The sequence below is a fragment of the Arachis ipaensis genome, chromosome B9, assembly GCF_059453495.1.
Source record: "Arachis ipaensis isolate K30076 ecotype BB chromosome B9, ASM5945349v1, whole genome shotgun sequence".
Lineage (NCBI taxonomy): Eukaryota > Viridiplantae > Streptophyta > Magnoliopsida > Fabales > Fabaceae > Arachis > Arachis ipaensis.
Window position 1 is genome coordinate 39,473,990 of NC_142444.1, and position 17,413 is coordinate 39,491,402.

Consider the following 17,413-nt stretch of genomic DNA (forward strand, 5'->3'; position numbering starts at 1 on the left):
AGAGTCCACGTTAACTTAGTTAACGTGGCTCTTTTAACGTAGGCTTGCCATCCTTCGAGAACGTTAGTGACACTTACCATTGTCACTAACGTTCCAAATTGCCCCTATTTTCCACGTTAGAGTCCACGTTAACTAGGTTAAAGTGGCTTCTAACGTGGCCTTGCTAGCCATCTCCAACGTTAGTGACAAAGTTAAGTGTCACTAACGTTGGCTCATCTTTCCCTTATCCACGTTAGCTTCCACGTTAACTAAGTTAACGTGGGAGTTAACGTGGCTCATGGTAGCATGTGTGGCTCCTTCCAACGTTAGTGACAATGTTGGGTGTCACTAACGTTGGTGATCACCTTCTTTCTTCACGTTAGCTTCCACGTTAACTAGGTTAACGTGGGAGTCAACGTGGCTCATTGGGGGCTTGTGTTCTTCCAACATTAGTGACAATGTTGAGTGTCACTAACGTTGTTGACCACTTTGTTCCTTCACGTTAGCTTCCACGTTAACTAGGTTAACGTGGGAGTTAACGTGGCTTAATGTGCTTTGGCCAACGTTAGTGACAATGGTGAGTGTCACTAACGTTGGCTCCCCCCCTTTCTTCTTAACGTTAGAGGCCACGTTAACTAAGTTAACGTGGACTCTAACGTGGCCACTCATGATCTTGGTCCAACGTTAGTGATAATGTTAAGTGTCACTAACGTTGGCTCCATTTCTTTACTTCCACGTTAGAGTTCACGTTAACTTAGTTAACGTGGGCAATGATGGCTTCGAGAGTGTTATTGGCAATCACTTTTCTCATTAACTTTACAAGTTACTCCCATTCCATGTTAGTGTTAACGTTAGTGTAACTAACGTAGCCACTAATGTGGTTCTTCTTTGCTTCCTTTGTCCTGAAATCAAGCAATAACATGCATCAAAGTTCTAGTCCAAGTCATGGGAAATGCAACATCCAATTTTGTCCTTAAATTCATGCAAATTCCTCATGAAATCATGTAAAGTGCACAATGTATGCTTGAATCAAGATGTAAGTGAATATCTACCCAAAACTAGCTTATTTTCTAAGAAAATACATGAAACTACCCTAAAAACAGTAAAGAAAAGGTCAGTGAAACTGGCCAAAATACCCTGGCATCAGTAATCTGTAACATGGAAGAATTCATAATTAAATTGAGAAAATAATAAAAAGGAATATTGAACCTGATAAAGAGATAATCCTGAAAGCGCATAAAATCCTAATTCTAAATCCTAATCCTAAAAGAGAGAAGAGAGAGGAGAGAACCACTCTCTAAACTAAATCTAAATCATGAAAACTAACTAAAAGTGGAGACTCTCTTCTGAATGGATGCATTCCCCCACTTCATAACCTCTGGTCTATGCCTTTTGGACTTGGATTTGGGCCAAAAAGGGCTTCAGAATTCGCTATGAGCGTTTTCTGCAATTTCTGGTGCGTGGCCTCTGTCACGCGTCTGCGTGGGTCACGCGGTCGCGTCATTGGGAGTTTTTCCTTGTCACGCGGTCACGTCAGTCATGCGACCGCGTCGTCCATGCGATCGCGTGGCTGCCAGTTTCTTCACAAACTCCGTTTTATGCTTTCCTTCCATTTTCGTATGTTTTCTTTCCATCCTTTGAGTCATTCCTACCTTAGAAGATCTGAAACTACTCAACACACTAATCACGACATCGAATGGAAATAAAGGTAATTAAAATAATTAATTTTAAAGCATAGGAAACATGTTTTTCACATACATCACATAATAAGGAAGGGAAAGTAAAACCATGCAATTAATATGAATAAGTGGGTGAAGGATTGAATAAATCACTCAGATTAAGCACAAAATATATCATAAAATATGGGTTTATCAACCTCCCCACACTTAAACAATAGCATGTCCTCATGCTAAGTCCAAGATTAATGTTAGGTTAAAGTGGTGGAATGCCATGCAATGCAATCTAATCTAAATGCAACTACCTAAATGAATGATGCATCATGCAATTCTAATTTTTTATTCACTTGAATATAAAGCTTGCATGTAGTTGAATTAATTCACATTCTCAAGGAGTCATATATATATATATATATATATATATATATATATATATATATATATATATATATATATATATATATATATATATATATATATATATATTTATATATATATATATATATATATAGCCAAGCCTTAGATAGTCATAAAGTGCCTTTACAATTGAGATGGGAGAGAAAAATATTTTATAAACTTGCAAGACAATTAATAATTTAAGCAGAGATATATGTTAATGAGCTATTGAACCCTCACTGGATTTTGTGTTTACTCTCTAATCACTCAGTATTTATTGGGTTAATCACTCTATTCTTCTTTTTATCCTTTCTTTCTACAACTTTGTTCTTCATCTAACCAATCAACAATTATAGAATATAGACATATAAAAGTCATGAGGTCTTTAATTAAGGTTGTAATGGGGCCAAGGTAAAGGTAAGGGTATATGTATAAGGCTAAGTGAGCTAATAAGTGAATCCTTAATTAGTCTAAGATCTCACCTAACATACATACTTTCTAAAGAAAAGCTTCTTTACCTATTTTCCCATATTTTCCCACTTTTGATGTTACATGCTCATGCCTTAATGTTTATTTTTTTTATCCCATGTGCATTGCCTTATTTTGCATTTGGGAAATCCTTTTGTGTCCCCTTTATTCAAATACTGAAAAATAACATTATATTTTTATTATTATTATTTTTTTTAATACACATGGTAATTCAATTATTTTGATTTCACATGAGCATGCTTCCCAAAATTTTTATTTGAATTATTTTATTCTTTTCAACTTTTCTACCTTTTGTTTTTATCATCCATGTTCCCAATAGGTTTTCCACACTTAAACAATTACACACTTTCTATCTTAAGCTAACCAAGAATTCAACTTGGGATTTTTATTTTGTTTTTCTGCTTAAGGCTAGTATTGTGGCTTATAGAATAAGAGGGGATTTAAAGGCTCAAGGGGGCTTACAAGGGTGATGTAAAGGGTAGGCTAATTTGGGATAAGTGAGCTAAAAACAATGGCCTCAATCACTCTCTTGGTATGTAGTTATATTCTATAATCGGACATATAGATTAAAACAAAGTAAAGAACATCAGAATAAAAAAGAAGGGTGGAACACACAGGAATAAAATATTATGGTTTGAATGTAACCATACAATTAAGCTCAAAACTCACAGGCTGTGTGTTCTCTAACTCAAAAATCATATATCAGTTATGTATGTCATGCAGTTTTAGTTAAAAATTCCCATTATTCTCAATGTAAAACTTAAGGTGGCTTTAAAGTTCTAGTGTTTCTCCTTGATGAAATGTTGTTAACTAACTAACATGTAATGCTATATATACAAGGTGTGTGGATTGTTTCTATTATGTTCAAGTTCCTAGTTTACTTCATTTTTATATTTTTCAATTTAAACTAAGCTATCTTATGCTAAAAAGGGTAAACTATACTAATTAATCCACAATTTCTATAACTAATAAGTTAAAATTGTAACTAAAACTAAATGGCTAAAATATGAACTAAAGTGCAACATAGAATAAATACATAAAAATAGTAATATATATAAGTACTGAGAAAATAAAAATAAAAATAAAAATAAAAATACAGAAAAGTAGCAAAATAAATAAAAAGAGTATGTAGTGGTTTACCAAAAAATACGCCAGAGATGGCGACCTCTCCACACTTAAAATGTAGCATCGTCCCTGATGCTCACTCAAGCAGGGTGTGAAGGGGTGTCATCACTGGAAGGGTGGGTAGCTGGAGTCTCTGTGGTGGTGGTCTGAAGATCTGCCTGCTGCAGAGGGGGTGCTGACTGGATAGGGATCTCGGGGTCTACAGCCTGAATCTGAGGCGGAGTCTCCTGATGTGATGCAGCCTGCTCTGTGCCTGCCTGCACAGCCTCGCTCTGTGGATGGGTCTCTGCCTCGTGATCATCCGCCTCCTCCTCAGATGCATCGGATGGCGTGTCAGGCTCGGAGGGAATGTCGCCAGATCGTATCATCAGCTTCAGGTGCTCATAGCGTCGCTTGTTGCGACGCTCCATCTGGTCAAGCCGTCGAAACAGGCGGTGCACTAGATGATAGACGGGCTCTGGGGCAGGTGGAGGTGCAGTGGTGGTGGCAGGGGTAGCTGGGGTAGCTGTGGAAGAAGAGGGGCCAGCAGATGGTGTGGCTATGGCAGCAGTAGCAGTGAGGAAAGGAGGTATGTAGCCTAAAGCCAGAAAGTTCCTGCTGTGAGGGATAATCTTCTTGCATTCTGCAGCAGGTGGCTTTTCATCAGCATCCTCCCAAGGCACGTCAGCTCGACGGCCTAGCTGTGTAATCAAATAGGGAAAGGGAAGAGTGCCTCGGATGTGGACCCTGGCCATATAGTACCGGATAAAGCGTGGTAGGTACAGGTCCTTACCCTCCATCACACACCATAGGAGGGTGATCATAGCGGCTGGTATCTCAGTCTCGTGAGTACTCGGCATAATGAAGTTGCTAAGTATCTGATGCCATAGCCGAGCCTCATCATTCAAGTAAATCCGCTTGATTCCCTTTGGCATGGTAGTTTTCTGACCCATAATCCAAGGAACGGTCGGGTCAAGGGCTATCCTGGCCTTGACTGCATCCCAATCAAACTTCATGAAGCGCATATCTTCCTCAGCTTTCTGATAACCATCCAGCTTATCAGTTTTAGGCAGAAGCTTTAGAACATCTTCAATGGCCTCTTCAGTGACCAAAATCTGCTTTCCTCTTAGGTTCATGGCATCTAGGGAAATCTTGAAGTAATTGCAATAGAATTCCCGTACCCAAGATGCATTGACCTCAGTCAGAGGTCTCTCCAGGAAGAACCAGCCTCTTTGTTTGATTTGCTCAGAGGTGTATTGCTGGAGTTCTTCTGGAATTTTCAAAGTCCTCTCCAGGTACAGGTTGTTGGAGGTTGCAAATACCGGATACTTCAGCTCACAGTATCGGTTTGCAAACTTTACTGGATCACTAGCAGAAAGTAGCTGGTCAGCCTTCTCCTGCGGGGTGAAGTTTTTCTCCCGCCAGAAGTCATCGTGCATGATATCCATGATGGACATAGCGGATTCTCCTCTTTTACGTTTGCCAGTAGTTGCCTTTGCTTTTCCCTTTCTTTGGCTGGCAGACATCCTGAAAGACAGAAAATCAGGATATAATAAAAACAGGAAAACAAATAGGCAAATAATCAAAAGAAACACAAAGTGACAAAGGAGCAATAGGGTAAGGAAAATAAGTTAAGTAAATGTGCATTAAGGATTGTATAGGAGTTAAAAGTCTTAAAGGAAGAATTCACAATCCAAAATGTAATAGAAGGCATGTTAACTAGGAAAAATTATCAGTATGCCATGGTTAGAAGGTTAAAAGAAAGTGAAAAACCAAGAAGAGAGAGTATGAAAGGTTAGGTTGGTTAGAATTGAAAAAGAGTTTAAGAAGTTAAAATTAGTGAGTTAGTAAAAAGTGGGTTAATGTAAGTGGCATAATGATAAGTTTCTAAGTAACAAGCATTCATAATTAAAGGCTACAGGTAACTCATAACCAAACAAGGAAAATATGTTGATGATGATTCAGATAGATATAGAAATAGCAAAAATTGGAATCTAAACATAAAAAATGCAATTTATGAACCAGAAAATAAAAAAGAATAAGAAGGCTTGCCCTGGCATTCATGAATTGGTTTGGTTAAAGCTAAGGAAAGCACAGTTGAAAATGCCAAAACCAAGACATGAATGGAAACATTTTACAGAAATTTGGACAGCATTCCGGCTAAAATTGGATTGTCCTGGAAAATAAACAGCAACAGAATAGTTCATATGAATCAAAATTAAAGCTGCAATTAAATAGTATGAATAAGAAAGAGCATAGCAGCATGAACTTGAAAAGCAGTATATGAACATTACTAACATATAGCAACAGCAGAATTGCAAAAATTGTAAAGCAAGAAACACGAACAGCGCAATTAAACAGACCTAAATCCACTAACCACATCCTAGGCTACCTAACAACCTAGAATCCACTACAACATGCATATCTAACTAGCCTAAATATGAACATAAACAGAAAAATATGAATTAACTACGAATGGATAGAAGGGTGGCATTCGTCGGAACCTGGTAGGCGAATTAAAGAGAGTGAGGTAGAGAGGTGGCTGGGGATGGTGGCAGTGGTGTCTGGCGCGGCGGAGGAGGGTGGCGCGGCGGCGGTGGCTGCTGTTCGGGGGCAGGGAGGGAAAGGGAATGGTAATGGGTGTAGGGAAGGGTTAGGGGAAGGAAGGGGGGCGTGGCTGGCGCTGGGCGGTGACGACGGCGCGGTGGCTGGTGGACGCGGAGGAGGGCAGCGGCGGTGGAGGGAGGAAGAAGAAGGAAGAAGAAGAAAGAGGGGGGGGAAAGGAAGGGGGGTTGGTGGCGGCGGGGTGGCAGTCGGTGGGTGATGGTGGCTGGGTGGTGGTGGTGTGATTGGAGCAGAGGAGAGGGAGGAGAGGGATTTGGGGGGGGGGGAGGGCGCGAATGTTAGGGTTCACGTGACTGGGGGGGTTATAAATTTGAATCCACGCGATCGCGTGGGGCACACGGTCGCGTGGCTGGAGTGAAATGGGGGTCGACGCGATCGCGTGAGTGGTGCGATCGCATAGGATAGCTAAAAGAGTGAATGACGCGATTGCCTGGGGCATGCGATCACATTGCTGGAATTTGTGCTAAACGCACGAATCCAGCATCGTTTCAGCGCAACTCTCTGTCTCCTTCAGGGGTGTTGTGTAATCCATGCGACGCGATCGCGTCGCTCACGCTATTGCGTGGGATTGATGTTGTGCAAGTGACGTGATCGCGTCAAGGACGCGATCGCGTGGGCATTTTGTGCAAAACACACAATGGCCGCACGATTCCAGCCTAACTTTCTGGACGTTGGATCTTTACGCCGATTTCCCGATCACGCGGCCGCGTGAATGACGCAGTCGCGTGGGAAGTGTTTTTCGCAACTTGACGCGATCGCATGAGTGATGCGGTCGTGTCGCACACCCTTTTTTTTATGCAAAATGCAGAATGCAATGCTAATATGAATGTTATGCATGATTCCAGGTTCAATGAAGTAAAATAAAATAAAACTCAAAAATAAACAAAATGAAATAAAATTAAAATTGAAAAAGGAACGATCATACCATGGTGGGTTGTCTCCCACCTAGCACTTTTAGTTAAAGTCCTTAAGTTGGACATTAGATGAGCTCCTTGTTATGGTGGCTTGTGCTTGAACTCATCCAGAATCTCCACCAATGCTTGGAATGCCGATAGCCTCCGGGGTCCCAAACTAGGCATGTGAAGTTTCTGAGCAGCTTCAAACAGATTATCAGGCTCCCGGGGTGACGAATGTCAGCATAGATTCCAGGATCCCAAACTTTGCTTTTAAATCCGCCTTCGTCTTGATCTATACTTTTCCATCTGGGCAGTTTAGAAATTAGATTCTCACCAGAATAACCAAACGTTTTCCGAGATCCATTCGATTGATTATGATGCCAATCCGTGCACTTTAAGTTGAAGCGTGGAACCTTATTGAACTTTGTGCACTAGCTCTGAGTACGAGCCATTTCCCTTTTACTCTTAAAGCCACAGAGAGCTCTAAGCTGGCCATCTGTTTCAAGCAAACCATATTCAAGTGGAAAAATAAAGCTAAAGGTTAAGGATTGTACCCACTTGAAGCTTGTATTGGGTGGTAATGGCCCTGGGATAGGTGGTTCCAGTGGTTCTGTGAGTTCTACTCCCTTGTGCTCTTCTGTGAAATTCTCCACTTCTTTGCAAGATTCTTAAAATGTATCCATGTCCTGATCAAAGCCATCTATGTCTTCCTCATCACTTAAGTCATAAACTGGAGGTTGAGAGAAATCTACCTCCGTATCATCTTCGTACTCGCTTGGGGAAGATTCTTCGATCTCAGAGAATTCACTTGCGGATGCAAGTTCATTACTAGAAGAACTTGACTTGTGACTATCATCATGAAGGAAACTTGCTTCTTGGATTATTCCATCTAGTTCTTCATAAGAGACTTGCTTTGGGGATTGTGTACTATCCTCCTTAGCATCAGTTGTAACGTCCGTAACAGAATTCTCCACAACTCTGGGTTCCCATGGAGGTTCAGCGTCTCCTAAGTCTTCAACCAACTCTTCTTCTTGTATAATGATAGCTTCCTCTACTTGTTCTTGTACGAAGTCATGCTCTGTCTTGTCCACTGGAGTTTCTAATATCTCCTTCATGCTATGCTCTTCATTAGATTTTCCACATGGGGCTCTGGGAGGCCCTTGAATGTTCGAACGTCTAGAAGCTAATTGCCTTACTACTTGCTCCAGTTGATGAAGGGTTGTTTGAAGTTGATCTACTGTTTCCTTGAGGCGAACCTCTGATTCTCGGGGTGATAGATTTGGATATGGTACATGGGGAAGTGGTGACGTTTGGGAGTAATTTGATTGGAATCGGGGTAAATGAGGATCATACGGTGGTGAATGGTGAAAAGGAGCTTGTGAGTGTGGTGGTTCGGAGTTATGTTGAGAAGATGGTCTATAAGCACAGGGTGGGGCTTGTTGGTAATCACAAGGTTGTCCACCACGTCTATGTGCTTGGTATGCATTGTAGAATGGTCTTTGTCCATGATATCTGGGAGGGTGTTGTTGCCTAAAGGGTTGATCAGATCCTCTTGGCTCCATCCATCTTTGATTGCTCTGACATTGATGCATGTTCCTGTTATAACTTTCATTCCTTTCAACGATATTAGAACCAAACTCAAAGCGAGAGGGGTGAGAATTCATAGTAGCTAATAAAAATAAAAAGGGGAAAATAAAGACAAATAAACAAGTAAAAGAAAAATATTTACAATAACCAATAACAAGGCACACGATTGCAGTTCCCCGGCAACGGCGCCATTTTGAAGAGAGAACTTTTGCGTGGTCTAGAAATTTGCAGATAAATCCTCGTTGCAGGTATAGCTTCTAAACCAACAAAAGTCCTTTCTTACAAACGTTTTGGTTGTCACAAGTAACAAACCCCTAAATAAATTGATAACCGAAGTATTCAAACCTCGGGTCGTCTTCTCAAGGAACTGCAGGGAAGTATGTTCTTATTATTGGTTATGGAGATTGTAAATTGGGGTTTTGAGAATGAGGAGTGAATAGTTTAATTAGCAAATAAAGTAAATGAAGAACAAGCAATTTGAATGGCAAGTAAAATAAATAAATGACTATAAATAAACTTTTGGCAAGGTATGAGAAATTGGAGGTCCTATCCTAGTTATCCTTATCAATGATGATGAGAATTGAATCTTAATTCCACTTTGTTAACCTTTACTAAGGTAAAGGAAGGTCAAGGGATTAATTGGTTTGATCTTCGGATCCTATTTATTTCCTAAGAAAAGATTGGGATTATTGAAGTTCAATTTAATTAACAAAGATAACAATTATCAATCATGTTTGAGTTTGATAACTCCTGAGTTACTGATTTCCTAACCAAGACCAAAAGGAGAAAAATAAATCTACTGGAATAAAAATGCCTTCAGATGGGAATAACAATAATGTAAATAAAAGAAAGCAATATTAAACTGAAATACCTCAAATAACATTAATTCAAAAGAGTAATCTATAACATGAAAGAATTCATAATTAAATTGAGAAAATAATAAAAAGGAATATTGAACCTGATAAAGAGATAATCCTGAAAGCGCATAAAATCCTAATTCTAAATCCTAATCCTAAAAGAGAGAAGAGAGAGGAGAGAACCACTCTCTAAACTAAATCTAAATCATGAAAACTAACTAAAAGTGGAGACTCTCTTCTGAATGGATGCATTCTCCCACTTCATAACCTCTGGTCTATGCCTTCTGGACTTGGATTTGGGCCAAAAAGGGCTTCAGAATTCGCTATGAGCATTTTCTGCAATTTCTGGTGCGTGGCCTCTGTCACGCGTCCGCGTGGGTCACGCGGCCGCGTCATTGGAAGTTTTTCCTTGTCACGCGGTCGCGTCAGTCATGCGACCGCGTCATATGTGTTCTGCTTAAGGCGCACGGTCGCGTCAGTCATGCAGCCGCGTCAATGCCTTTTCGCGCTGGCATGCGGCCGCGTCGTCCATGCGATCGCGTGGCTGCCAGTTTCTTCACAAACTCCATTTTATGCTTTCCTTCCATTTTTGTATGTTTCATTTCCATCCTTTGAGTCATTCCTGCCTTAGAAGATCTGAAACTACTCAACACACTAATCACGACATCGAATGAAAATAAAGGTAATTAAAATAATTAATTTTAAAGCATAGGAAACATATTTTTTACATACATCACATAATAAAGAAGGGAAAGTAAAACCATGCAATTAATATGAATAAGTGGGTGAAGGATTGAATAAATCACTCAGATTAAGCATAAAATATATCATAAAATATGGGTTTATCGCTCTATCCATGGCTGAAGTTGAATATATAGTCGCTTCTTCTAATTGTTCTCAATTGATTTGGCTTAAAACACAACTTGCAGATTATAAATTGCAAGTCAACGATATCCCTTTGTTTTGTGATAACTTAAGTGCAATTAATATTTTCAAAAATCCTATTTTACACTCAAGAACAAAGCATGTTGAAGGGAGATATCACTCCATTAGAGAACATGTGCAATAGGGTACAATTGAAATACAATTTGTGAAATTTGATGATTAATTGATTGATATTTTTACAAAATCTCTGTGAATGAAGATAGATTTTACAAATTGAGAATTGCTTTAGGGATTGTTGATGCTGAGTTTTTGAACTAAATGTGATAAAATTGTTTTCTGGTAGTTTTTGTCTCTCAGCTCAACAAGATATAAAACTAGACAGATGATGACTCTTTCTAGGTTTCATAAATTTCAGACTAAGTGTTGCATAAATAAATTAATATGGGACAAGATTAAATCTTCGTGGTCCATTGTGTTTCCTTAAAACCACCATTGGGCTTAAGAGAAAGAAATTCTATTTTATGAAGTGGGTCTTTCTTGTTTGATTTGATCATTCACATCAAAAGAGTATTTGCTTTTAGGATTCTCATTCAAGTTTAATCAGTTATAGTATTTCAAAAGACTTTATTTGACTTGTCATTTCAAAACTACTTGCATTGATTTTAAATTCAAAATTCTTTGAATCATGTTTTCATTTAATTCCTTTTATGTTTTCAAAGGATTTCTAAGCATTAAAGTAGTTATTATGTTATAACTTCTCATCTTCTCCACTACTTCCACTTTCTCTTCCATCAAACTCTCTTTAAGATGAGAAAGAAGGTTGCTACCCGCAGAGGCACCGGTACCATTCGTCCTCCATGTAACCCTCCACAAAAACAACAAGCCCATACTCACATTCACATACATTCACACTCTTCCTCTTATTCCTCCCAACTACCCAAACCTATGGCAAGGACAAAAACCACCTCTCGGAGATCCTCTTCGGCACCTCAGAAGGAAGGCACTTCTAGGGTAAATATGACGAAAGGGAAGAGACCCATAACTGATGAAGAACCACTAACATCTCCTCCTTTTCGTTCAACCTCTCGTCCTCAAGGACGTTCAGCCCCTTCTAGTCGTCTCTCTAAAGGTAACAAAAGGCCTTTCTTTACTTCAGTGAAGGAACCTGCTAATCATGATCCAGTTGCCTTCAAATCTCATTTTGGTAATCATCCTCACTCTTATTATGATCCTCTCCATTTTTCTTCAAGTATAAACTTTGAATTCCATAGAGAAATTGTTTCTAAAAGACCTTTGTGTTCATCTTATGTTGCTGACCTAAAAATTTTGGTCGAAAAAGGAATAGAATTTGTTAAAAATTTTATTTACTTGGATCGGAATAACTTTGAGATTAGAAAGCCTGTTTATCCTGATTTGGTAAGAGTGTTTTATGCAAACATATACTGTAGTAAGGAATCTGTTCACTCATATGTTAAAGACCACCAAATTTATTTGAACAAAAAAATTATTGGTGGAGCCCTTGATTATTATGATGCTGGCGTTAATGCCGACATTTTCAAAAAATGGGATAATAATCTGGGTATCTCACACAAAGATGTATTGGCTAACATATGTGAAAATATATCCCTCATGGATGGTGTTACCTCCAATCATAGAGGCTTAGATCTAGCCAAAGCGCAGCTTCACCGCCTCATCACTCACATACTCATGCCCTAAAGTGGTTCATTCTAAAGAGTAATTCTCTGTGATACCTTGGTCCTTTATGCAATACTCAATAAAACTGAAATTTCATTTGCTTACTTGATGATGCGCTATATGTATGACTGTATCAAAAGCGATAAAAATATTTATCTTCCATATGAAATGTTTTTAATTTGTATCTTTGAGTATTTTGGTGTTGATCTAAGCAATGAGACGCTAGAATACAAAATTTTATATCTCAAGGGTGGTGGTGCAGTAAACAATCAAAGGGAAAGGGCACAAAGGTAGCTAAGGACCCGGTTTTGGAAGAAGAAGAGGAAGAAAGTATTCCTCCTCCTTCTGCTGTAGGGACATCATTTTCTCACAAGTACCTAGTGAATGGCATTGTCAAGGATGTCTTACAAGAATTTGTGAATCTCACTAAAAAAATTATCAACTCAAGCCAATAAGTTAGGAAACTAGCAATTCAAAATGAGAATTCCTTTAGGAAGTCTCAAAGCCGAGTTGAAGTGCTGGTCAAATACATAGATTACTTGAAAGATGATCAAGAATTGTCCAAGCAAGAAGAAGACCATCTTGGAATCGAGGATGAGGGATCTAATGTCTACTTCGTGTTTGATGCTACTGTCTCTTAAAATTTGTCGTCTGATGAAACAATTTCTGGTTTTTGGATTTTTGGTTTGAACACTGTTTACTGTTGGATGACTGTAATAGTCATAGGAACTTAACTTTGACACTAACACTATTACCTATTTTGTATCTGTAGTTTGCATATTGAACTATTTTTTTGCAGGTTTATCCTCTTTGATAACAAAAGGGGGAGTAAGTATTTTGTGAAAATAAATTGAAACAGTTATGTTGAAACTGTTGAAACTATTGTGATGCTTGAGGCTAGCTGCAGTTTTCTATTTTAAATCATTATTTGCAGCTCTGGTTGTGAATATTGATTATACTTGCTTATCGAAGCTTGTTTGGTATCTGATTGATTGACTAAGTAGCTTTGTTTGATGTTTGGTTTAAGGCTATTTTTTATGATGATTTTTTAAGAGATAAAAAGCCTTGTAAATTTTTTATAATAATCAAACAGGTTCCCTAAAGATATAAAACTATTTGAAAATTCATGGATGTTTGGCATTATTTTTATGTAAATATTGTTATCAGGTTGAAGAGATGCCAACATTCAGGGGGAGCTTAGTGATCAAAAGAAAGGGGGAGACTCAAATCAAAAGGAAACATCAAAGGGAGGTGAATAAAATTCCTCTCATTTCTTTTCAGTTCATTTTATAATATTTGTCATCAAGGAAGAGATTGTTGAGTTTGAAAAACTACTAACATATTATAGATGATGACTAAACATTATTATTGGACTAAATACCAGTTATGTGCTTGATTATTTTGTTTGGTGTGCAAAAAATAAATTTAATTGAAAATGGCCTAAGAAGTAATAAAACAAGCCCAAATGGCATCTGGCCCCCACACACACACAATCATGGCCCAAGATTTATTTGCTACTGATGCGTGAGCATCTTCTCTATCTTTTCTGTGTGAATTTGCACTTGAATTGCTAAGTTTAATCAAAATTTAATATATTTTAGCCACTATAAATGCTACTTTGAGTTGTGTGCAATTCTATTTATTTCAAGTAGCATTTTGGACGAATTTCATGGAGTTTAAGTCAAGTTTAGAGAATGGAGAGAGTGAAGAATGTATGTTGCCTCCTCCACGCTGAACTTGAAGTTATTCAAGTTCAGCACCAGCATCAACACCTCCCAGGGAATACACGCGTGACCTCCACGCTGAACTTGACAATGGTCAAGTTCAACGCCAGCATGAAGAAGTTCCAAAGGAAGCGTGATGCCTCCTCCACGCTGAACTTGACAATGGTCAAGTTTGGCGCCAGCTCAACGCACCTAAGGAAGTTACGCACACCACTCCACGCTGAACTTGGGTTAATCCAAGTTCGGCGTGGACTCAAAGAACGCCAAGGGAATCTGCTCTGCCTCCTCCACATTGAACTTGGGAATTTCCAAGTTCGGCGTGGACCTTAATGAGCCCAATAGTCCCCACTCGTCCCAGGATGTATTACACATTGAGCTTTGCAAATTTTGATTCAACTTTTATTATTAAAAAATAGGAAAAGATATTATTTTAGTTTTTAGAAAATATATTTTACATTAATAAGGATTAGATATAAAAAGGAAAAGAATCAGCCCTTCAAACTCTCTTCTCTTCTTCTAGCTCATTCCGCAGTTGATAGTTTTTACGAATCCCAGTTTTCTCTCTACACCATGAGCAACTAAACCTCCACTGTTAAGGTTAGGAGCTCTGTCTATTGTATGGATTGATAATACTACTTTTCTATTTTAATTCATGTACTGATTTATAATTCAAGAATTATTTTCATTCTTTATCTTATGAATTTGGGTGGAACGGAAGTTTGACCCATGTTCTAATTGAGTTCCTGTATAACTTGGAAAAACTCTTTACTTGAACAACAACTTGAAAATATATTCTCCTAAATTTCTAATTATATAGACTTAACGGGATACGTGATATATAATCCTCTTATATTTGGGTAATTAGGTTTTTTTGTGGCATATAACTAGAATTGAACTTCACCCTCTAATTGGAATTAAGTGACCAAGGAATTGGCAGTTGATGAGAGTTAGAGGAGACTACAAAGGTCTAAGAAATTAGGGTTTAGTCACATATAGTTTGCCATGAATTAAATCTTGCATGATTAAAATAGTTAGTAAGAATAGTCAATCCAGAAAATAGATATCTTTGAAGCCTTAACTGTTTCTCCATATATTATTCACAACTTGTTTACTGCTTGTTTTTTGATTCTCTGAATTACTGTTTAATGCAATTGAACTCTCAACACCATTTTCTGCTTGCCTAACTAAGTAAATTAATCAACCATTGTTGCTTAGTCCATCAATTCTCGTGGGATTGACCCTCACTCACCTGAGGTATTACTTGGTACGACCCGGTGCACTTGCCGGTTAGTTTGTGGTTATAAATTCTGCACCAAGTTTTTGGCGCCGTTGCCGGGGATTGATAGTGATTAACAACTATGAGTCGTTTGATTGCTTAGATTAAGCGTTTTAGTTTTAAATTTATTTAATTTTTTCATTCGAATTTTCAAATTTCCTTAGCTTTATTTTTCCTTAATTTCTGAAATTAAGTTTGGTGTTACCTAGTTAATTTTATTTTAATTTTTCTGTTTAATTTCACTGTCTATTTTTGAATTTTCCCCTCTAAATTTCAGTCATCATTTTTGAAATTTTTCTTTTTTATTTATTTATTTAATATTTTTATTTTATTTCTTTACACAGGTTACCTCACAGGGAATTCTCTACACTCTGACATAGAGAGTCCCATCTTTTCTTGCCTTCTGTCTGTTTATGAGCAGAAACAGGGACAAATAACCTCTGTTAGACTTTTATCCTGAACCTGAAAAGACTTTCAGGTGGCGTTTGCAACAAGCAAGACTTTACAAGGCTGCAGACTCCACTATGGATCATAATAATGCTGCTAATGCCAATGTGGCCAATCCAGTTGAGAATGAACAACCCAGAAGAGTTCTTGGCTCAAACACTGCTCCCAATGCAGATCTTTATGAAAAAAGCATTGTGGTGCCTCCTATAGCTGTAAACAACTTTGAGCTAAAGCCACAGCTAGTCACTCTTGTGCAATAAAATTGTCAGTATCATGGACTCCCTCAGGAAGATCCAAATCAGTTTATTTCTAATTTTCTGCAGATTTGTGATACTATGAAGACGAATGGGGTGAACCCTGAAGTTTACGAACTCGTGCTCTTCCCATTTGCTTTGAGGGATAGAGCAAAGCTGTGGTTAGATTCTCAACCCAAGGAAAGTCTAGACACTTGGGATAAAGTTGTCATTAAATTTCTGACTAAATTTTTCCCACCTAAAAAGCTGACTAAGCTTAGGGTGGAGGTTCAGACCTTCAGGCAGAAGAATGGTGAGACCCTTTATGAAGCTTGGGAGAGATACAAGCTACTGACCAGGCAATGCCCTCTGGACATATTCTCTAAATGGACCCAACTAGACATCTTTTATGAAGGCTTGGGTGAAATGTCCAAGATGTGCTTAGATAATTCTGCAGGTGGTTCATTGCACATGAAGAAGACATCGGAGGAAACTATTGAGCTTATTTTTTGGTTGCTAGCAACCAATATTTATACTCATCTAATAGGAATCTTGTGAACTTTGAGACTCCTCAGAAGAGAGGCATGTTGGAAGTGGAAGCTGTTGATGCTCTTCTTGCTCATAACAAGCTTTTGTCTCAGCAAATAAATCTAATTACTCAATAATTGAGTGGAATGCAAGTTTTAGCTGTCAACACCCAAAAAGCACCTCAAGAGGTTCCCTATGACATGACAGGTAATTTTATGCAAAATGAGAATTATAATTATGCTCAATATTCTTCTGAATAGGTCAATTACATGGGGAGTGCTCCTAGAAATCTCAGTAATGATCCATATTCTAAGATCTACAATCAGGGGTGGAGAAATCACCCAAATCTTGGGTGGAGTGACCAACCTCAGAGGTCTCATAATTTCAACAATAATTTTCAAGGCGGCTTTCAATAGAATAATTTTAATGACCACCAGTTTCAGTCATCTCAGTAAGCAACTCCTCAGTCTCAGAAGACTACTGATTTGGAAGCATTAATGGCGAGTTTTATACAGGAAACCAGAGTCTCAATCAAGAACTTGGATGTTCAGATGGGTCAGTTAGTCACAAAAGTTAATGAAATAGATTAGAGGACCACTAATAGCCTTCCTGGTAACACAATTCCAAATCTGAGAGAGGAATACAAGGCTATCACCTTGATAAGTTGACAAGTGACAAGTACGGAAGCACAAGTTAATGAGGAGCCAGTTGAAAAAGAAGCTCTAGAGGAGAAGAAGGAAAAAGTAGAGCACGCCCCTCCAAAGCGTGCAGACAACCCATTCCCAAACTCTCTTGACACTTATACTACATTGCCAAAGGCTCCTGAGTACAAGCCTAAAATGCCATATCCTCGGAGACTTCAAAAGGAGACTAAGGACAAGCAGTTTTCAAAGTTCTTGGAAGTCTTCAGAAAGTTGCAAATCAATATTCCTTTTGCTGAGGTTTTGGAGCAAATGCCTCTCTATGTCAAGTTCATGAAGGAGCTATTGTCAAAGAAAAAGCCTTTAAAGGGAGAT

At 38.4% G+C, this 17,413-nt stretch overlaps 1 protein-coding gene and 1 non-coding gene across 2 annotated transcripts; both read right to left on the minus strand.

The window, feature by feature from the left end:
- Nucleotides 1-3,745: 3,745 nt before the first annotated feature.
- Nucleotides 3,746-11,342, minus strand: LOC148544381 (uncharacterized). The gene is made up of 2 exons (XM_088498928.1): nt 11,322-11,342; nt 3,746-4,972 (listed from the first exon to the last, which is right to left on the minus strand). The coding sequence occupies exons 1-2, from the start codon at nt 11,340-11,342 to the stop codon at nt 3,746-3,748; spliced, it is 1,248 nt and encodes a 415-aa protein (XP_088355054.1).
- Nucleotides 11,343-16,142: 4,800 nt separating this feature from the next.
- On the minus strand, nt 16,143-16,249 carry LOC148544382 (small nucleolar RNA R71). The gene has a single exon (XR_015901343.1). It is a non-coding gene; the product is annotated as a small nucleolar RNA R71 (small nucleolar RNA).
- Between the last annotated feature and the right edge of the window lie 1,164 nt (nt 16,250-17,413).

What these genes read in the sequence shown, in the direction of transcription:
- LOC148544381 (XM_088498928.1), bottom strand. Translation starts at nt 11,342, where the DNA reads ATGGTACCGGTGCCTCTGCGG. An exon ending in TGGTACCGGTGCCTCTGCGG is followed by an intron (nt 4,973 to 11,321) that starts GTAGCAACCTTC and finishes TGTGAGCTGAAG; the next exon opens with TATCCGGTATTTGCAACCTC.